Below are 23706 nucleotides of genomic sequence, written 5' to 3' on the forward strand. Positions count from 1 at the left end.
TTGAAGTTTCCCCAGATCTTCTCATGCCTTGAAGCAACATGTTTTATTATTGTGGTGATTGATGACTGTGGTTTATTTAACTCCAGGTTAGTAAGGTATTGCTGAAGAAAAAAGGTATTAGCTAAGCAGGTTTTAGCTATAAAGAATTACTCTTTATTTAACCAGATACCAGTGGCTCACACCTGTAATCCTAGCTACTCAGGAGGGTGAAACCTGAGGACGTGGTTTGAAGCCAGCCGAGGCAAAATGTCTGTGAAACCAGCACTGAGCAAAAATGCTCAGGACAACACCCAAACCCTGAATTCAAGCCCCAGGACACACACAAATAATAATAATAATAATAATAATAATAATAATAATAGTTAATATTGGTATTATTTAATCTTACAGGAGTTACTATCATTGCAAATATTCCTTCCATTCAGGATTTGCCATCTTTATATCAGTACAAATAATTTCATCAGTATATCTTTCAGGTACATAGACCCCAAAGAAAACCTAAAGGAAAATAAGTTTATAAATGATTAGTGTGATTCAAGGACAGAATATTAAGAAGTTTTAAGGAAACGGTGATGCCTTGCACCCATTGTTCTTGTTCCATTTCGTGTCCTCTGACATCACACGGTGGGGAGTACATCCAAGTCACCCCTGAGTCCTGCACCTACCTATAAACACAAGTAGCTTTGAAATGTGAAGACGTTTAAAATTAGCTATTGCTAAATCTTTTCCACTTCCTCATAGGCTAGTCCATGGTATACTGGCTATTTTAAAATATAAAATGAAAAAATAAATCTGTTTTCATGAACATGTCAGGAATTTAATGTTTCCTTGCAAACCTATTGCAAACAAAAATCAGTAAATTTCAACCTCATTGGAGACACTGTGAGCCATTCTGATCTGCCGAGGTTAAATAGCTTTCCTGGGTAGCCCTCACAGGCTCCCCACTGAATGCAGGCACTTACCCAGGGCAGTTGGAGACTCATTCACTCTCACCTGCCAACTTTGTAGTTTTTCTGGACTGTTTTTAAATGGAGTTAGGAAACCCTGACTGTTATTGGAACAGTCGCCAAAAACTCATGGCTGGATTTAACTGGATTCCATTCATGCCTACTAGATCCAAAATGCTTATCTGGGAACTTGGGGATGAGTTCACAAAATCTGTCCTTGACTGATGGATGGAAAACTATGTAGTAACTTCCATCCCTGGAGAAACAGGCTTTAGTGCCCTCTGACTCAAAGGCCTTTCCTCTAGACTATAAAATGCTTGCAATGAATAGATAAAACCTCCTGGCACCTAGCACAATGTTTTAAATACTTTTTTTTAGGATGAGGAACTCCAGTTTACATGGTGAGTTAGGGAGATTAAGAGAAGCAACAGTGCTCACCAAAGGAGAAATGTACTGTGTATTAGCTGTTGCAGATGTAGTGGTAGGGACAGAACAGGACATCTGCAGTAAGGTAAAAGATGTGTTAACACTGCACATACTTAGGTAAAGCAGAGATAGGAATATGGAGACTACTGATAATATTTATGGAGTTATTACCATGTACTTAGTTTAACTGTAAGAACTTCACATGTAAAAGTATGCTTAGAATATTAATATAAGGTAACACTTCATTTTTTTTCTTATAAGTAAGAGAAGGGAGTAATCATCCAGGTATACTAGGTCTTAACACAGATAAAAACCATAGACTGGAGTTATTAGAATGTAGACAGCAAATGGAAAAGAGGTCAGGAAGTCAGCATGCCATGCAAATGCCCAAGTATTCTCCTGGCAGTCAAATCTTTCCTATTTGGCAGATAAAGGATTGGTTGGCTTTATCCTTATAGAATGTTAACAAATGTATCCAAAGACTTGAGGTTCTTTTTCCATATTTAGTCAAAAATTATTACAAACTAACAGTTTAATTCATAAAACTGTTTCTTGAATCTAGAAGTACATTTTAGGCAGCATTAAGATTTTTTTTTAATCCTACTTATCTGACTTCTGTTCTGAAAAATAAATTCATTACCTTGGCTTTATATGCAATAGCTTCTGACCTGGTAGGTTTGTCTGTTTGTTAGGTAGAAAAGATCATAAAAGCACATAAATACTTTGCAAACAAACACAATTCTGAAATCTTTTCAAGTCAAGGTTAGTCATAGTGGATGCTAAAATTTTCTTTGTATTGCCAAGTTTGCTGACTACAAAATCAATAATATTTGTAAAAGAAGATATATTGGAACAAGATATATTGGAACTGGAAAAGAAATGTGACATTAGACCAAGGTATAAAGGTAGAGCTCTTGCCTCAACCAAGGGTAAAGGAGTCTTAAATACGTGAAGTATGACAGGCAGCGAAGGGATTTCTTTGGATATATGCTGTGTGGTGTTGAAGGCACTGACCGCAGCCTCTTATCGGTTTCCATTGCCTGGACTCCTCCTCATTCCTCTTTCTCTGTGTCCTGCTCTCAAGTCTCCTCTGCAGTAGCATCTTATTGAAGAGACCATAGCTCTTACTCCTACCTTATAGATTATGTGACAGATTATGTAATTATTTATTTATGTCTGTCTTTCTCAGATAAAATGGAAGCTCTATGAGGGCAGAGAGCCTGTTTGGCTCATTATTGTACCCAATAGCACTTAGCACAGTGCCTATCACTCTTAAGGAGCACAATAAGTCTTTGAAATGAGAAAAAAAATTATCATTCAGTTTCTAGCCAACTGCCTTGCACTTTATTCTATAGATAACTATCATTTCTTAAGACTCTCCAAACCAGGCTCTTTATCTTCATTAGAAGGGAGAAAAGAAAATTCAGTATCATCTTTCCAAGTTATGATCATGGAACCACCACAGCACCTGATTCAATTTGGCTTGGTCCCAGAAAACTTTCCTGGAAAGATACAATGCCCACTAATAGCCATATGGACCTAATGGTGACTTGCCATGCTAAGAACCTGAATTTTTTAACTCAATGTAAGTTAATGTAGTTTAACTTAATGTGATATATGACTAGAAGCTACTGCATCAGACAGCACAGTTCTAGCCATAAAATCCTGGACATATGTTGGTCTCTCTGTCCCTCAATATTCTTTTTGTTTTCTAGTCCTGGAGCTTGGGACTCAGGGCCTGAGCACTGTCCCTGGCTTCTTTTTGCTCAAGGTTAGCACTCTACCTCTTGGCCACCATGCCACTTCTGGCTTTTTCTCATAACTGTCAAAAAGTAAAACAATTATAAAAAAAATTGTGGACAAGTGCCAGTGGCTCATTCCTGTAATCCTAACTATTTGACAAGAAGATCACAGTTCTAGCCCAACCTGGGCAAAAAGTCTGTGAGATGCTCATTTCAGTCAATAGACAAACATGGTGGCAATCATCTGTCATCTCAGCTACACAGGAGGCTGAGGCTGAGATTCAAAGGATCACAGTGTCAGGCCAGCTTCAGCAAAAAGTCTCTGAGATCCCATCCCAATGGAAAAAGCTGGGTATGATGGCACTTCTTTTTACCCAAGCTATGGCTGGGAGTGAAAATAGGTGGATCATGGTCCACACCATCTACAGCAAAAAGTAAGTTCCTATCCCCAAAATAACCAGAGCGAAAAAGAGTTGGCATCATGGATAAATTGGTACAGCACCTAACTAGCAAGTGCAAAGTTCTGAGTTGAAATTCCAATACTGCAATTTTTAAAATTATTATGAAATATTTCTATGGTTCCTGATTATTTTTACCCTGGGAAGCAGCAATCTAATAGTATATTTTAAAGGTTGTGTGTATGTTTTCTTTTTTCTTTATAGGCAATGCTAGGGATTAGACTCAGAGTTTTTGTGCATACTAGACAAGCACTCTGCCACTTAAGCTATTCCCTCAGTCCTTTTTACCTTTATTTTGTTCTTGAGACAGAATCTTTCCACTACTTTTTTGGGGGCTGGCCTTCAAGTTATGATTCTGTTGCCTCTGCTGAGTATTTTGTATTACCTTTTATTAGTTTCTAGATTAAATATTTTTTTTAATTTTTGTATTAGTAGGATTTTCTTTCATTTATAGACTTTGGTTTACCATTTGTTTTTGTTTTGACTTCCCAAGAATTTGGACCTCAAACCAAATTTGTAAAGGAGGCAGGGAAGGAAGAGATAAAGGTTATTTGGCTCCGCAGAGCTTGTATCTGTCCAGCAACCTCCTCTCTCAACCATTACATAAATGTCTGTAAATGGAACAGGGATTGTGGCAACTACACAACAGTTCTGCTGCTCCTGTCACATGCCTGTCCCATCTGTTTAGTGCCTTGAACTGTACTGCTGTGCCCTTTGTCTTTTTACTTTGTCCTCTAAATCTTCCCACCTTCCACAGCTCTCATATTTTATGGTTGTTACCCTGAATGATAAGAACAAAAAGAAACTCTTCTAGAAAAATAATCTGCTCAAAAGACAGGGTTTATATTCAAACATATTAGTGTTTACCTGCTTCCATAATGCTTTTCTTCTTTGTGTCTAAGTCAAAAGTTACACAGCATAAGATTGACTTATCTGATTTTAACCAAATATCTATTTTTCAGTGGTAATTTTTTTTCTAGTTAAGGTATGTGTATCGCTCTACATTCATATGTAAGAGAGCTTGTTTCTTGTTCATCATTTTGAAACTTGAAATAAACTTGTTTTCTTAAATGAAATTTAAGTCAAACAGAAATAAGATCTCCTAAGTGGGTAAATTAAGTATGTTGACATTTTCTGTAAAAAGAACTGAGAAACTTTCTTTGCAGTAATGCATAGGTAGAACTTTGGGTTATGGAGTCCATTTCATGAATAGGAAGACAAACTTTCAACAGCAAGCATCCTTAGTACTGAACCTTACAAGCTGCCAGCCTTAACCACTAAACTCCCTGTCTATAGATGTATCAGTGATATAGATTCCCAAATTCCAAAAACAGACCTTAGGCTACCTACACCCAAAGAAGTGCTACACCTTCCTCTTTCTCCCCTAACTACCTCCAAATCCTCACAAAAGCCTAGTATAGAAAAGAATGGTCTCACTCCACAGAAAATGGAACAGCAATGAACTAACAGAGTCAAAATGCAAGATTCCTTTTTCTAGATTAAAAAAGAATACACTGAAGTCACCTGGAATTTTTATGCTACACAACTTATCAGATCCTTTAAGCTTCCTACTCTGCCTTTTGAGATGGGTAATTATGATGATGACAATGATGATGATGAAGGTGACAATGGTAACAATGATAATGTCTAAAACTTAATAAGGTGTTTTGAATAACAGATGCAAGACAGTAGGCACTATTTTACAGGTATGGAAACTGAGGCAGAGATAGACTAAAGAACTTGTCTAAGGTCATGCAATGATCTTGTAAGTGAAACCACCCTCAAAGAAACCCAGATGTTTTGGAATCAGAGTTTATGTACTTATCAAGTATGACATGTGTGCCTCCACACTTTTCTTCCCAGTATTGTAAAATTCATTCCAATATTACAAAGAAAACAAATCATGAAGAGATCAAGGTTAGGAAGTTTTTAAATATGAGGCAAGGAAGAATGAATGAATGATGAGAAAAACAACAGAACCACTAAGAAGTCAATTATAGTATTTATGTGTTTTCCTTTGGAATTTTATATTAAAATGAAGAGAAATGTACTGCATTCTTTGCATATGTCTTTAGAAATAGAGACTTTTACTGCTTTGCTCCGAATATATAGTTTATCTTAGAAAACAATGATGCTAATTTACTGTGAGAGGTTCTTGGGTTTTGAACAGTTTCTTCAAAAACTAGAACTAATTTGCACATATCACTCCACGTTTCATCTATCCTGTCCCCTATTAAGTAATGGCAGAAATTACCGAGTTGGTATTCTGATGCTTGGAATTCATGAAGCCATTACACTAATGCAAAGTCAACTGAATATTTATTGTCCATAGGACTTACATTTTAAGAAACAGTCTGGCCACATAACCTAAAAAAATTTTAAAACCCTGCAAATGAGAGCATCTAAAACTGCTGGCTTTAAATTTTTTCAAAAAAAATATTAATATGCATGACTGAGATGATGGTAAAGTATGGCAAATCCAGAAAGATAAGAGAAAAATTCCAAGTGCATAACTGAGCCCTAAAACTGTCACTGACTTTAAGGGCATCAACTGATTAATGATGGTCAGAGTTGTATTCTCATCTTTCTCTTGTTATAGAAAATGATATTATTGCAGTAGTAGTTATTAGAATAGTTAAGCTAGTGGAAGCATCCACAGGTAACTGGCTAAAAATATGACTTAAGAAAAAATAGAGCACAAAGTATTTGACATTAAATATATTGAACTCGGTATTAAATATCTCTATTTTATATAAATCATTCCAGTATAGTATTTGTAAGTATTTTTAAAGCAATTCAACATTTCTTTCATGAACTTTTTAGAATTTGATGTTATATTTGAAATGGTCACCTGTAATACCTTGATCAGAGCTTTCAATGATATCCTCTTAAAAAATAACACCATAAGTAAGCCGCAAGTTTATTTTTCAATAAAAATTTTAAGCAACTAAACATTAATTTGTTTGGTAATGAAATTAAGAAATTAGGAAAACTACAAGGAAATAAATCCAAAAGCAATCAGAAGACAGGAAAATATTTAAAAGCAAAAACTGCTCCTAAAGAACAGAAGAATACAAAGGAGAAGGACAACTAAAGTAAATTTTGTCCTTTTAAGAAAATGAATAACTCTAGGTCCTGGGAATATGGCCTAGTGGTAGAGTGCTTGACTCGCATACATGAAGCCCTGGGTTCGATTCCCCAGCACCACATATATAGAAAAAGCCAGAAGTGGTACTGTGACTTAAATCTAGAGTGCTATCCTTGAGCAAAAAGAAGCCAGGGACAGTGCTCAGGCCCTGAGTCTCAAGCGCCAGGACTGGCAAAAAAAAAAATAATAATAATAATAATAAAAAATAAATCTAATATTTGGCAAAATTGGCCTAAAGGAAATAGAGAAAACATAAACAACTCATTTTAAGAGTATATTGTGAAATGCTTCATGCCAATAAATGTGAAAATATAGGTTAAGTTGGTAAGATCTTAGAAAAATGCATCTTTTACTAGATGAAAAATTTTAAACCTGAATGAGCCTATAACAATGACAGGAATATAAACAGTAGTTTAAACACCAGGCTTAGACAGTTTTACAAGATGACTCTATTGAAACACTCAAGGAACAGATCATTCTAATCACACACAAATTCTTTCAAGGAGCAGGAAAAGAGACATCACAACTTTCATAAATCTTACATAACCACAATATTCAGACTAACTAAAGGCAGTGTGACATGTGCCAAAAAGACCAACCTCACCCAAACAATGATAAAATATTCAGGCTGATTCTCACAACCTATGACAACGCTGGCTTTATTTTTTAAATACATGATTATTTAAACAATATTAGTATCAATCCCTTCAGTGTATATTAAGTCAGAAAAGTAATTTGATCGTTTTAATAGAATAGATTCCTAAAATTCAACAAACTTCCACAATGTGAAAATTAACCAGTGGAGGAATATGAGGGGAATTCCTTAACTTAATGCATACTTTAAGTAAACAATAAAAATCTATAGCATATGTCACAGAAAATAGTGACATAAAACGAATTTCCTTTCAAAAGAGAAATAGATAAAATTAATATGTTAAGAATTATGGACATCAATGGTAATACAGTTAAAAAAAAAACTATTTAAGGTAATAACGCAGATCTTAAGAAAGTAGCTATTGCTAAATAGGAGGAGACCTAATCCAGACAGTGGAGAGGACACATTCAAGTTATAATGTTACTACTCATTAAAACATAAACATATAAATATACATGTGTAAAGTGCATTATTTATAATATAACTTCAGATGAACTGAAACAATAATTCAATTTGCTAATATTAAACAAAAACAAAATTATGGCTTGGCCAAATAATGTAATATCTACTTTTGGAAAATCTTAAGACCTTTTCATTCATTGATTTCTTATAAGTCATATTTCTACACTAATGTGGGTAAGACTTTAACACATTTGAGGAATAAATTCCAAGTGAGCTGTTCATGTCATCATGAGACTTGAAGAAAAAGAATTATAGGTGAGATTTATTCTATTTCCTGAATAAACATATCACAATTAAAAAGTTCATGTTTAGGGAACATACTCAAAATCACTAAATTAGTGTTTTAGAAACCTTTGGTCAAAAGAAGGAAGGAAGGAAGGGAGGGAGGGAGGGAGGGAAGAAGCAGGGAAAAAAGGATTCTTTAACAATTCACAGAGAGGGGAAAACTCTTGTTGCTTAAAAAATTCAAAGTGGTCCCAGAGCAATGCTAGTGTGCCGTACTGAATTTCATTATCACTATGATTTTTAGATTTTCTCTAGGGCCCATTCAGGCACAGATACTCTGGTGACACTGAGACTACAGTAGACCATTGGGCTAATGAAGGAGAATTCTGGTGAGCATTAAATCTCTAAGTAGATGTTGATGACTTGATATTGCACAGGCAAGAGTGCTTTTTTTTTTCATTTCTTTATTGTCAGAGTGATGTACAGAGGGGGTTACAGTTTCAAACGCAGTGCATACATTTCTTATCCAACTTGTTACCTCCTCCCTCATTTTCCCCCTCCGCATGTCCCTCCTCCTCTCTTGAGTTGTACAGTTGGTTTACACCATATATTTTTGTAAGTATTGCTGTTTTTTTGTTTGTCTTTTATCCTTTATCTCTCTATTTTGATAATCCCTTTCCCTTCCCCAGTTCCAATACACATATATACAATATCCAGAGTAGCTTTTTGATGATTTTTCAGGTTCCCAAAGAGGTAACATAGGAATCCGATTGGGTTCAGGTCTCATTAGAAAATAAGAAGGAAAAAGAGTGAAATGGAATTTGTACATTCTTTAAATGGCATCAGGCAAAAACAAAACAAGAAAAACACCCATTCTCTTTGTTTAACTTTATTTTGTTTAAGGAAATAGAGATTCACATATACAGGTAAGATCTAGTAGTTAAATTAAGTGTCCAAGTTTTCATTATGAATAATAGGACTTTATTTCCTCAAGCTAGAACCATGCTCCGAGTTAACTTAAATATTATTTTTAAAATTTGTTATTGTTCTTATAAAGGTGATGCACAGTGAGGTTACAGTTACATAAGTCATATAGTGAGTATATTTCTTTTTGGACAATGTCACCCTTTCCCTCACTCTCTCCTAGATTTTCCCTCCTGACCCCACCCACCAGTTGTATAGTTCATTTTCAACATAGTGTCTAATTGAGTACCATTGCTGCATTTGTTCACCCTTTGTCCCTCCATTTCTATGTTCCTCCATTACCCTTCCAAATGCAGATAAATGAACAAACAGGACAAAAAGAAAACAAAATAAAGCTCTTGCTTCTACTTTCTGGAGTTCATTTCAATAGATACTATTTTATATGATCAGATACATATAGGCATTGCACCTTTGTTTCCTCCCCTTTGGTCTCACAGTGTGTGAATGCCTAGAGTCCTGTGAAATTCATCATATTCCATTTTATTTTAGGTCTAGCTCCTGCAATGAGAGAAAACATGTGCCAATTGTCTCTTTGAGCTTGGCTTACTTCACTTAACATGATTTGTCCATCAATTTCCCAGCAAATAACATAATATTATTCTTTCTAATGGCTGTGTGAAATTCCATTGTATATACATACCACATTTTTTGATCCACTCATCTATTGTAGGTCATCTAAGCTGTTTCCACAACTTTTTCAAGTTTTGAAATGTTTCTAAATTTTACCCAAGAATGGAATGTCTCATACAATTTGTATGGGGGATGGGTGGGGAACATTTAAGCTCACAACGTCCTGCTCTTGATCAGCTTTTGTGGCACTCTAACATTTGCTTCCCTCAGTCAAGCATCATTTTGCTAATTGGAGATGTAGTCTCCAATACTTTTCTTCCCAAGCTGTTTTCCTCCAGGTCTCAGCCACCTCAGTAGCTAGGGTTACAGGTATAAGCCACTAGTGTCTAGCACTATTCTTTTGTTCCATACACCAGTCTATACTGCATAGTCTTTAGTGTTGCTGAACTTCTTTTCGATTCAACCAGAAATCTATCCAAATTATTCTTCTTAGCCCCATCTCTAGGCTGAGAAACAATAACCAAAGCATCCTAATAGGGGAAGACCATGTCAACAAATTCTCTGAGAAAAAAAGTAAGCCTCTGGAAGGCATAAACAACAGCATCTTCAGTGTTCACATGGGTTTTTAAAAAATTAATTAAGGCAAGGAGCTAAAGAAATACCCAGGTGAAGTTAGCTTTTCTTTGTAGGTACAATGAGCTTCTACGTTGCAGATATTCTGGTAAATTCTTTTTCTTTTTCCATAACCTTCATACTTTATCTTCCACCTTCCAACCTCTAAAATGTTGCTCTAAATGCAGTGTCTATGAGAAAATGACAGGCCATGGACCCTGGAAAAGGTGAAGTTCTGAGAAGCATGAGATGAAAGGGCTGGAGCTCCCTCTAGAGCCCATCCTGCCATCAGTGGAGTGGTCTGCTTGGCTCCTGGCCCTTTTCTTGGCCCCAGTTCATCTCATTGGAGAGCCCTTTCCAAAAGCGACCTCTAAAAAGACCAAAGCTAAGCACTACAACCTCACAGGACAGCTCAGCAATTCTCCCTAGCATCCCCAGAATCAGATCTCACATGCTATTTACCAAATTCTCTTTATAATATCAATACTGGAGATTCAGCTACCAAAAAATCTTGACAGTATAGAAAGCAGAGAATGTTAATGTTCATTTGCTCATTGCTCAGCCCAGTAATTTGTATCATAGTTAGGGATGCAGCCACAGAAAATTAACATTCTAATTTTTGATAGCCTGATGACCTTTTTTTGTCTTTTCTTTTTTGCTATTGGGAATCGAACCCAGGACATTGCTCTTGCTAGGCAAGCGCTTTGCCACTGAGCTACATCCCAGCCCAGCCTGATGACTTTAAACCTAAAATGAAAATACGAACAGGAAGCAATGCCATTGTTTAGTGTACTTTAACAAAGATAGGAAAGTACAAGGAATTAGTGTCTTAAAGAACAACTAAGCCACACAACCATTTCCTTCTTGGCTTAGGAAAAAGTAAAGATTCACAGATATAGTAATGACAAATCTAATTTCCAGTGTATTGTAGCTATGGAAACATGCTACTTGTAATATGCTCCCATGGCATGATGTTATTAAAGTTAGAATATACTCAATTTTCTTTTGATAACCGAAGAGAGAGTTATTTGGGTGATGCTTGGTAATTTTTCTCATCATTTGGAAGAACTTAATAATGTTGTTCTTTCTGATGGAAGTGTAGAATTACTTTGTGCATATATACCACATTTTCTTGATCCCCTCATCTACAAACAGGCATCTGGATTGATTCCATATCTTAGCTATGATAAATAATGCTGCAGTGAACATAGTTGTGCTGGTGGCTTTAGTGTGATCTTGTTTGTGATCATTTGGGTAAATGCCCAGGAGTGAGATTGTTAGGTCATAGAAAGCTCTATGTTTAGTGTTTTGAGGAACTTCCATACTGCTTTCCAAAATGCCAGACCCAAAGAAACATTGGCTCTATGGTTTTCTTCAATTTGTGATAATTAATATATGCTTATGACACTCCTAGCAGAGGATCACAATAGATCAATAGCTATGTACATATGACCACATAAAATGATGCCAATCAAAATAAACTGCAAGATATGAAAAGAATGTGTTTTTTAAGGTAAAGTTGTTTCTTTTTTCTTTCATGTTTTTTCTATTGGTTTATCCCCTGTTGTCACTGTTTTTTATTTGGGTACCCTGTGTCTTATAGATACATTTATCTGATTTGGAGAATGATGAGATATAGGACAAAGGATGAACCAATGCAACTCACAAGACACTGTGTTACAAATGAACTTTATGATTTGGTGGGGAAAACCCTGGGGGGGAGTGGAAGAAAATGAGGGAAGAGGTAACAGTGTTGGATAAGAAATCTACTCATTACCTTACTTATGTTACTGTAAGCCCTCTGTATATCACTTTTACAATTAAATAATAATTTTTGAAAAAGGATGTCCAAGTGCTTTGGTCTGGAGATGATTCTTTAAAAGAAAAAGAAAAATATCTATGCCATTTTCAAAATGTGGCTTTCTCATTTCAAGTTGGTTCAGTTGAAGTTACAAAAATTAAATATTATCCCCAAAATACAATCTTATTATGTTGATCCATGGCTTCAGACAAATAAAATGGAAAGAACTAGACATGTGAACACAAAATTAAACTTTTAATTGAATGTAGTATTTTGTAGTGATATAAAAAAAATCCATTCTAGGAATCAAAATGACTTTTTTTTGTAACACTGTGCAGTTTAGAAAAGGCAGACTCAGCCATTATCCTTCTTAATCCTCACAACAACACAGATCAGGCATACACACAAATTGTGACATAAATTTTCCTTTTTTAGTTTGCACATTGGGAGTTCAGTTTTTCTGTCTACTAAATTTCATGAATACTGACTTGTGTTTTCCAAACTTCGTCTTTTTAGCAGTAGCAGTAGTAACAATAATAAGGACAGCTAACATTTTTGAGTGCTTACTTTGTGGTAGGTTCAACTTTAAATGATTCTAAGGCTGCATCCCTAAATGTTGATCTAAGATTGTTTTTTTATTTTCTTTCTATTTTAATTTCATTTTTAATGTTTATTTCCAATATTTATTTTCTTGATAAATGCACATCAACACTTGGGTAGCAGTTGATTTTGTGTGTTTGTTTGCTCTTTGGGGCATTGAACTTGGCAACACTAGCTAAGTACTCTACTTGAGGTGTATCTTTAACTTTATTTCCTTTTTACCTTATTTCTCAAATAGAATCTCCCAATTTTGCACAGGCCAGCCTTGGACTATGGTCCTTCTACCTCTGCCTCCAAGGATCTGAGATTACAAGATCCTCATCTTGTTTTTGAGATAAAGACTCATTAATTTTTATTCAGGTTGCTCAAGAATGATGATTCTATCTCTGCCTCTGGAGTAGCTGAAATTAATAAGCATACATCACCATATCCAGTGGTATTTTTAAGGCCCATAATTTGCAATCTATTTTCTTGTATTTTCAATAAAACCATTATGCCTTAGGAAAATAAAGCAAAGAAATGAAAAGTCAGTAATAGGTAGATAGCTTGACCAAAGTCATCTAGCCAATAAGTTACCAAGTCAAGATGCAAATATTGTGGCCACAATCTCAGTTCCCCTTTTTAATGCCAATGTCTTCAGGACTTGCTTAAATCCTCTGGTAGTGTGTGTGTGTGTGTGTGTGTGTGTGTGTGTGTGTGTGCGCGCGCGCACACACACACAATTGTGTAACTTAGCAATCCTGTTTACCGTACTTATACTCCCACCACCTAAAATAAGCAGTGCTTACCAGGAATGTTTCTGCATTTGTTGCAGAGCAGAAATGAAGGACTTAGAGCCAGAAATGTGAACATGAACCTCATCCTGTTCAAACTCACAGGCTAAGAAAAGTGAGGGGAGGAGTAGGATTGCTGGAGGGTTAAAATCTCACACATTAAAGGTTTTCCTGGTTGTAGTGGCTCAATAACTCATATATACCATTACTATTTCTTTATTAAGAAAAGAGGATGTTGTGATAAGTGATTTTTTAATACCCCTCTGACTTCTCATTGGCACTAGGGAAAGTGTGTTTGTAAATGGCTTTTAAAAAATCTGTATTGTTGCTGAGAAGCAGACCATATCATTTTTATAGCACAGAGGGTTGATTGAATCACATCTGGAAAAATAATTCTAATGTTCAATCAATCCACAATTTACTGAGTTACATTGGCAAAAAAAAAAGTTATTAGTGGAGAAGAGAAAAGATAACCAAAATAAAAATGTCTCAAATTGCTTAATCTATTTTCTACTACAAAATTACTTATGAATGGTGTAATTTTTTTTTTTTTTTTTTTGCCATTCCTGGGGCTTGGACTCAGGGCCTGAGCACTGTCCCTGGCTTCTTTTTTATTTATTTGTTTTCTCAAGGTTAGCACTCTTCTACTTGAGCCACAGCACTACTTCTGGCTTTTTCTGTGTATGTGGTGCTGAGAAATCAAACCCAGGACTTCATGCATGCAAGGCAAGCACTCTGCTGCTAGGCCATGTTCACAACCCAAGAATGGTGTAAATCATTTAGGGAAGAGAAAATTATTTCATTTTCCTAAGTTCCCATTAAGTCATCTCTTCTCTGGAAGTCTCTTTCAATTTTTTTTAATACAGTCAAGAATAAGCAATATATTTACATTATAGCCTGGTTCACACACATGGAAGTATGCAAGTATTTTAGAAAATGAAAGTTTCACAAAACCCCCTATCCAACTTGCATTCTTATTTTCTATCCTATCTTGGCCCAAGTTCTGAAGGTGGTCATTACTTATTAAGTTATATTACCCAAAGAATCACTGACCATGTTTTAAAAGACTACAGAACAGTACAAGATTTTCTTCTCTATATTTTTCTTTTTCGTTTTTAGTACTTGAATTGGAACTTAGGGCCTTAAGTTTATTAGATAGACCCTCTAACACTTGAGCTAAGCCCTCCCAATCATTTTTTTTTTTGCTCTATTTTTTGGCCAGAGTCTTGCTCTAGAACAAGCCTCAACCTATAATTCTACTACCTATACCTCCCATGTAGCTAGGATCCCAGGCACATGTTACAATGCTGGCCTGATGGTTGAGATGAACCAGCCTCACTACCTTTTTGCTTGGCCAGTAGCTGGGAATATAGGCCTGCAGCACCATACCTAGTCTCTGATGGTGTTGCCCACTTGTACCAAGGGGTTAGTACTATACTTTGTCTAGGCCACTGGTTAAAATACAGATACAATATTCTCTTAATACAAGGCAATGCACAGATCCACAATATCATTGGTTATTAATAATCTGTTTTTTTGTTGGTCATGGAGCTTGAGCTAGTAGGGGCCTGAGCACTGTCCCTGAGCTTTTCTGCTCAAGGCTAGCACTCTACCACTTTGAGCCACAGCACCACTTGCAGTTATCTGGTGGTTAACTGGAGATAATTATGAGTCTCATAGACTTTCCTGCCCAGACTGGCTTTGAACTACGATCCTCAGATCTCAGTCTCCTGAGATGCTAGAATTACAGGCCTGAGCCACCAGCACCCAGCTGGTTATTAATAATCTGAATCTTAAATGGGCTCATCTATTGTAATTACACGTGTTATAAATATTCTAGAAATAAGTTTATTCAAATACTCATCATAAGTTCCCTTATCCTCCATTTAAGTCATTACAGACATCAATTTAGCCTCACAGTCTGTAACTAGATTTTTCAAAAAGAAGTTCGAAGAATGCTTTTTATAAATTTTACAATGAACTTTTCTTGACTCTGCTAGTTTATTCCCATTTACCACACAAGAAGTTTGGTCACATACATACCCACCATTTGAGTAGCTTGATTTTAGAGTCTACAGTAATTCTATATATGTAGGACAGAGTCATATGTTTTTCTGTCTTAAAGATCACATCCTTTGGATGACTTCTGGATCCTAAGGCATATTCCCAGCCCTTGCCTGTCCTTGTACTAGTTGGTACGTTTTCAAGTCACTACTGATATCAAATTCAACAGGCCTTTGATGTTATAAAATTCCACAGGCTATTCAACCTGGAATTTCATCATCTCCTTCCCATTCATACTTCGTCTAGTTTTGGTGCTACTCTTCTATGTTCAGGTCAATCTTTGTAGGTTGACCTGTTTTCCTGTTTGTCAACTCCTGAGGTGTCTTTCAGTAATGATATCCATTCTTCATTTCAATTATTCTAAATTTCACTATTGCTCCTCATTGAAAACATCTAAGGACCCTACAGAACATTTCTCCCACACCCATCCAAAGTCATTACCAGATACTTACATAAGTGATTCTGTGATGATTATACTGCAACTAAACTTGAGTTGTCTTTAAACTCCTCTCTGCCATTGTTTTCTAATAAAACAAAGAACGTGGAGAACTCTTGATTAATTTCTGCATCTCTGCTTCTGAATTAGGGGTCTTTTCAGACCTACAACTATTTCCCACTAATATCATTACTTTCCACTATTCTTCCATTGATAAGTCAAAATCTCAAAATGTTCCTGCAGTTAAAAGGCTATCTACTGAGACCATCGTTTAGCTTCTTTCCTCCTATAGTACACACACAGCCAACCCCTACGCTGTTGTAGATGGTGATTTCATTGGCATAGGAAAGGTAGATACATAGATAAGGCAATCTAATGCCTTGTTTTGGAAAGATCTGCTTCCTTTGCTTTCTGCCTAATCATATTAGACTATTAATAATATAGTTCACGTCTACATTAGCCAAAAAATGTCCTCTTGCAGTCTACTCATTTGTCTGTTTTATTCTTGCAGAAGAAATGAGAAAGATGCCCAGGATGTAGATATTTAAGATAATGCAAATCTTGAATGGTACTAGAATCCTGTGCATAGGAGGGCAGCATTATAGAACCATAGACATTATTTTAAATTTTCTTCTTAATAATGATATCAATTATATGAACATTGGGATGCTGGGATATGGTTTTACTTTTTAAATAAAAACCAGTGATTTTTTTTTTCTTAACAGAACTGCGTTTAATTTATTGAATAACATATCTACTATTTGCTCTATGAAGCAGCCGCTTACATTCTGTCAGCATTATTTTTTTATTATTAAGAATAAAGGTCAGCTCCATGATCTTCCACATATCAAATAAAAATCCTAGTTGATTCATTATGATAAGGAAAATTAATTAAAGCTGGTTCTTATCCCCAAAGTTCAAATATATTATGGAAATTACACTTTAAAACTAGCTTAGCTATCATGCTATTAAGTCCTCAAATCAATTCTTCTCAAGTGTTCTTTGCTTATGCCAGTTTATTCCAAAGTCTTTTTCTGTCCGTGGTTTATCTTCTCACACCACTCACTGAGATGCACTGAGGCACATACTAGAACTCTAGTTCCATACTTTGTGTCTTTTTGCATTTAAAATTCGGCTTGTTTTGAGATGTTTGAGATACCTAAAGTGTGACATAGTGACCCTGGCCATCAGGACTCCCTTCCCTGGGTCAGAGCATCATTCCAAACATAAGCAACAACTCTACGAAGTAGGTGTTTTCATGTGAAGCTTTGGCTACTCCACACAACTTAGGTAGGCTTTTACTACAAATTGTTTATAGATACACAAGCAGGGTGTTAACATTTTTATTGTGGAAAGGCAATTAAATACACAGCCTTGCATCAAGGGCAACCAGCCTTAGTAGTATATCACATGGGTTTATATGGGTCCTGTTATTTTTCATAGATCTTCACGTAAAATATTGCCATTATAGAAATTGTTTTGACATTCACATTAGTATATTTTCCAACATCTCTTCAGTTGTCACATTCCTTGTCTCACTACAGATAAGAGAAAGAAAACAGTTTCTAAAATGATGTCAAATCACTTTCTTGTAAATTTGGCGTAGTAAATAGCAAGTTCTTTTTAATATAATAATTTTTAAATTGACAGATAAAAATATGTGCACTCATTATGTATGATGAAAGCAGAACATATTGTGAGAAAAGAAAAATTCCCCACACAAACAGTACCCGAGAGAATGTTTTACAGAGTTCTGGCAGGGGAAGCCCTCACCTTAGGGAGATGGCACACACTGAATTTAGGATGGATTAGTAGCTCTTGGAGGGCCTCACTCCCTCTCTTGCCCTTGAGTTAATGCCTAGCTTGACTGGTTTCAGAGCTTCACACCCACAGTAAGGCCCCAGCTGAGCAGGTCTGCAGGGAACACTGGGAGTCCAAGAAGAGCACAGCTGCACTTAATACCCAGTAAGAAGAAATGGGAGAGCCCAGAAAATGCACTTTCTTTTCTGGTCTGATTGCTCCTGAGGTTCACTAGGAAATCCAAACCATTAAATCCCAAATCTGTTGATTCTTGAGGGGGTGGAGGGAGGAAACCCAGTTTGAATGATGTGATTTATTTTTCATATGAATTAAACTAGTAAGGGAAATGTTGCTGAAGCCTAAGTATGACTGATTAGCTCCCAGGGTTATAAGAAAGATCATTACCTGTACATCAGACAAGTCTCCTTTTAGGGAAAAGCTCATCACAAACCAGGCTTTTAAGTTATAACCACTGCCACCAAAGAATGTCAATTCAGTCATTGATGATGCCAAAAGGATCCTGGCTTTTAAAGTATATAGCATTCCCTTCTCAATATTGGGTTTAAGAAATTTAAGATTCCCATTTCCTTCTTAATTCTGCACTATAGTATTCATTTTTTATTTATTAGCTCAACAAAATCTATCGAATAGCTACTATGTGTCAGACGTACTCATACTACTATGTGCCAAGAGATAGCAATGATAATAAAAAAAATGACAATGGCAACCATACTTTCTTAACATGAGCTTGTCACTAAATTTATACATTAGACCATTTAGTTCATAAGTCAATCCCCGAAAGTAGATGCAATTCCATGCCCACCAGCGGATGAACCACGGAAACACATAAAGAATGGTTCTCTGGGTCACCCAAGTCAGTTTTGCCTTCAAACTTCAAACTTGCCTCTTTTAACTCAAACATAAGTGCTCTTGACCTCTATGCCATATAAGGAAAACAAGGCCTATGGAACTTGAACTTGTGATGTACTGGAAAACAAACACACACACAGCCTGTAATTTCAAATGCTGATGAGATCTACTGGAAGCAGCAGGGGGCCGTGAGAAAGGATGTTTCCATGCTGCAAAGGTTCTTCCTGCAGACTAACAAATACAGTGATGACCTTTGGTGACTCTCATTTCACCTAAATGGCAGTTGTGAAATTTAAGGAAGCAAGCTGGGGCTGAAAAGAAGTTTTAAAAGAAACTGAGGCTCCCATGAACTTACTAAGTAAGCCACTTATAACTTAACCCTTGCTATAAAGCCTTGCCATCTGCTGGTCTTTCTTTTTGGTACACTCAGAAGGATGGCGTGTGTGTGTGTGTGTGTGTGTGTGTGTGTGTGAGAGAGAGAGAGAGAGAGAGAGAGAGAGAGAGAGAGAGAGAGAGAGAGAGAGAGACCTGGGGAATGAAGCCCACTCTTTTCTTTTCCTTCCTGCTGGAGAAGGGGCTCCTTCCTGGCAGATGGAATTGAGAACCTCAGAGTCTACTTTTCCACCAAGAAAGCAATTGTAGATACAAAGCCTCAAAGAAAAGAAAAAAATACTTCTTACCCTCAGGCTTCTAAGAACTATTCAAGATATAACTTATAAAAAAAATCTTTATGAGATTTGGCTATTAGTAGAAGTACTGTTTGAAAGAGAATAAATGAACATAGAAACAGAGAAACAAGTTTCCAGGGCAAATTTCTTTTCCATCTTCATTTTAAGAGAAAAAGGGTGGACTTCATTATCTTGTTTGACCAATTGCAGATCTACCCTTCTTTTCGTGTTAGAGAACTCACACGAGGTGAGTGGAGGGAATTTCTCTTTTCTTCACAAGAAGTTGTCTGCATGTACATTTCCTAAGTTTTACATCTCTGACTGTCATTATTTATTTTATGTATTATTTTTATGTCTTCAGTTTTTATATGAGGCCTGGTCCACAAACACAGGATTACATCCAAAAGTAATGTAGCACCTAATTCTGTATTTCACTCTTATCTCTTACCTGAGGCTTATAATGACAGAGAGGAGAAGGGGAGGACAATGTACACATAACTTTATCAATAGTAACATGTGTACCACAGTCTAGATACTTGAGCAACATCATTTCCAGGTCTGGTAAATCAGAGCCAGTAACTTTCTGGCTCACTTCTCCAAACCGTAAAAGGAGTAATTCTTAAAATTGTATGGCTATAAGATAGTCTCTTGCTTCATCATCTTAACATATCCTTTCATATAGGATTTTATACTCTACCTAGCTCTGATTTATGATATTGCTAAATTAAAATGCTTAAATAACTATATATACAAGTATTTGGCTTCCAATGAGGATCAAAAAAGTCTCTAGTAAGAAAATGGTACATTAAGTCTCATCTTTCATAGTTAGCAAACTGTACTTGAAATTAGCCTGGGTAGTAAAACTGTAAGTATGAAAAGCCTATGTAACATTAAAGAAGATTAAAGAGGAAAAATCCAAAGGTTATACACTTAAACAACTTTCAGTACATTATGTTAAATTCCTTGTTAATGTTATCAGATTTTTTCAAAGCTAAAAACTTTTAAATGTGATATTCTTCAGAAATACTGTCTATGTCTCATTCCTTTAAAATCTGTGAATAGAACTGACTTTGATCCTTATTTTACCTTTTTGTATAATCCATTCTTTTATTAATATGTCTACTTAGTAAAAAAAGAAAAAACCCTAAAAATAGAATACCAAATACATTGCAAGTAGAGGGTTTTTGAAAGCATGCCACTTAACTCATTTCTCCAAATGAAATAAAGACCTTTATCCTCTGTCATCATGTTTTACATGGCATGGAAAATCAGAATATTATATTTATATCAACTGTCCAGAGCATAGATTTCCCTACTTCAGAATAAATGATTTTTATGTGCTCCATTCCAGAAAAACAGAAACATTGTGATAGATGCAGCCTATATTAACTTCAAAGGTGATCATTCTTGCCCAAACATCATTTTCTTTCTTTTTACTCAAAAATATGGTCTTAAAGTATAAAACACCATAAAATAAAATAATTAAGAATGCGTTGTTGAGAGATCACTGCAAATTACTTTCAGACCTTTGGAAAACAATCTAATTTGAATCACCAGTTTAAATAGGTCATTTAACTTAGAAAAATTAAAATTAGCCGAGCAGGGTCAGATCTTTTCCTACAACATCTGCATCCTTTTTGTCCTATGCAAAGTCAAACCAGAATGAAGTAGCAAGAACCATCAAGAATCATCGCATTTAAATGTACTCAACCCTTCTCTTCCAATGTCCATAAAAGTTAACATTGTCTATAAAAACAAGTGCAGAGTTCTTCTAGTTGGGGACAGAGGGGCAGAGGAGGTGAATTCTTACATTCCAGCAGGATATTGGCATAGGAGAAGGGGTGGGTCTCTACTTGTGCTCACTTTCTTGCTTTTTCACACACTTTAAGTTAATGTAAATGAAAACCAATCAAGATACACTTGATACAAAGCAAATACTTCCGTATATATTTAGTGTCCCACAAGCTTCTCTTGTATCAAACTAATGACATAAGATCATGCATTTTCATATTCTTGCCTAGCATCTTGATGGATTTAATCATTCTACTCACTCTGGGAAGTGCCGGAATTAAATTCCCTACTCCCGAGAAAGCATTCCCAGGAATAAGATCAACAACAAAACCTTGAAACTAAGAACGTGAAAAGATATTAGTAAAACAAAACAGGGGAAAACTTTCTCTGCCTGAGACACTGAATATTCTCCACAACCAAACTACCCACAAAATCAAAAGGAGATCCAAGGACTCTAGAATTTAGAAGGATAAAGACAGGCAAGGTGGCTGGCAGAAAGAGAATGCCATCCAGGGAGGAACAGGAGGAGCAGGGTTTGTGACAGGACTCTTTAAAGCCACTAGGAAATGCACTTTTCATCCTTTCTGGTATAAAAGTAACTTTGATGCCCAGAAAAAAAGAAAAAGTACGTTTATACTATAGATCGCGGTCATCAGGGATGCTAATGAAACAGACCTTTCTCTCTGCCCACTTCCCCAACTCCTCTTTCCCACGAGGAGAACTGAGAGAGCTCCTTTCCTCAAAACCTCCTTGGGTGTAAAGACCTTTGCTCTGACAAGGAGGCACATAAATGGCTTTCTTACCATTGGGGGAGTACTAAGAAACACCTTACTTTTTTTCCTCTTGAAACGGTGAAACCCCAAACAGAATTAGGATTTACTCATCTCCAGATGGACGATAAAATATTTACTATGGTCCAGGACAGAGAAAAAAACAATTTCACTCCTACCCCCCTCCCTATAAACACACACACACACACACACACACACACTCACACACACACTCACACCATGAAGCAATGACAGAATTAGTCCTAGCAAGGAGCAAAGGGCAGAGCAGGCTGCTTCTTCCATCAGAACGTCTCCAAAGCCCCTTTTCACCTCCCGGTGTCGCTCCCTCAGTCGCTCAACACACACACACACAGACACACACGCACACGCACACGCACGCACACAGGCACACACCCATCTCTTTCCGTGGCCGCTCCCCACATCCTATCTTTAGTTCTGAGCGGACTCAAGCCCAACAACCAACCACGCTGCCTCCAGCGCGCCCCATCGGGGTGGCGTCCCTCGCACTCGGGACCCGCGCTGTTGTGGCGGGCTGGGGAACCCCGGGGGTTCCGGCCTTCCAGGGCTCCCACTCCCGCCCCCCTTTCAGCCTGAGTGAGTGGACGAAGTTGCCCGGGACCCCGCTGAGCTCTCGGTCCTTGGCCCTCCTCCCCGGCCGGGACGCCCTGGGTCCCCGACCCCGGCTCAGCGGAGGTGAGCGCGCACTCACCGGAGGTGAGCTGCATCCAGGCACAGATCTTGTACACGGTGGCCGTGTTGCAGAAGAAGAAGAGGGTGAAACACACGATGCAGGCGATGATGAGCATCATGGAGAGGCCGATGAAGAAGGAGGCGGCTTTGAAGGCTCCCGAGGGCAGCGTGGAGAAGTCCGTGAAGCTGCCCCTGCAGGTCAGCTCCCGGGAGAAGCCGTTGCCGATGCAGTAGTGGAAGAGCCCGAAATAGCCGGCTTGCGGGGTGTCCACGCCGTCGCCGATCCAGTAGGGCTGGATGAAGCACACCACGTTGACGATGGCAAAGCAGATGGTGAAGATGGCCCACAGCACGCCGATGGCCCGCGAGTTCCGCACATAGTTGGTATGGTACAGCTTGGCAGCCTCCTGAGCCGGGAGCATCGCGGCGGCGGCGGCGGCAGCGGCGGCGGCTCCGGGCATTCTCCCCCTCCTCCCCCTCCTCCTCCTCCCCTTCCCCTTCCCCTCCTCCGCCTCCTCCGCCTCCTCCGCCTCCGCCTCCCGGTCCTCCGCCTCCCGGCGCGCAGGAGACACCCTCGCCGAGCCGCGCGCGCTGCAACTCCGCCTCAGCCCAGCAGCCCCAGTTCCAGAGTCTGCATCCTCGCTCCCGGAAGAGGAGGGCGGGGGAGCGCGGAGCACCCCTCCGGCTCGCCTCCTCCTCCCCACGTTCGCTCTCCCTCCCTCCCGGCCCGAGCTCCAGCCCGGCTCGCCACCCTCCACCCCTCTTCCCACCTCTGCCTCTGCAGCTGCTGCAGCTGAAGGCAGGCGGCAAAGCCCCCCCTCCCGCCCCCCCTCCCACCCCCCACCCCATCGCCACTCCGCGGCCCGGCCCGGGCGACCCCTGGGATGGCCCTTAAGCAGAGGGCAGGTGATGGCCACGCGAGCCCAGAGGCCCTAAGGAGAGGACAAGAGCACCCATAGGAATCCTGGAGGCGCCCCCCAGGATCCCAGTTGGTGGGGGGGGGAGGGCGAGCCCCCCCAGGCAGATTCTGGGAGCTTTTCACCACCGCACAGCAATGTGCTTCGACCTCTGTTCCGGGAAAGCAAGGCTGCGCCTCAGGTACAGGCGGGGCTGCGCCCCAGGTGCAGGCGGGGAAACCAAGCCAGAGCTATGCACTGCTTGCTAGCTTCCCTTCTCCACCCCGACTTCCCATA

The 23706-nt window shown here is 38.2% G+C and overlaps 1 protein-coding gene across 1 annotated transcript in view; it reads right to left on the reverse strand.

The window, feature by feature from the left end:
- Positions 1–22974, reverse strand: part of Lhfpl3 (LHFPL tetraspan subfamily member 3) — a 330738-nt gene extending 307764 nt beyond the window's left edge. The window contains exon 1 of the mRNA XM_048337415.1: positions 22533–22974. Within this exon, the coding sequence (XP_048193372.1) occupies positions 22533–22974 (442 nt within the window). The remainder of the gene's footprint in view (positions 1–22532) is intronic.
- Positions 22975–23706: the final 732 nt, after the last annotated feature.

Source organism: Perognathus longimembris, chromosome 2, assembly GCF_023159225.1.
Source record: "Perognathus longimembris pacificus isolate PPM17 chromosome 2, ASM2315922v1, whole genome shotgun sequence".
NCBI classification, from domain to species: Eukaryota; Metazoa; Chordata; class Mammalia; order Rodentia; family Heteromyidae; genus Perognathus; species Perognathus longimembris.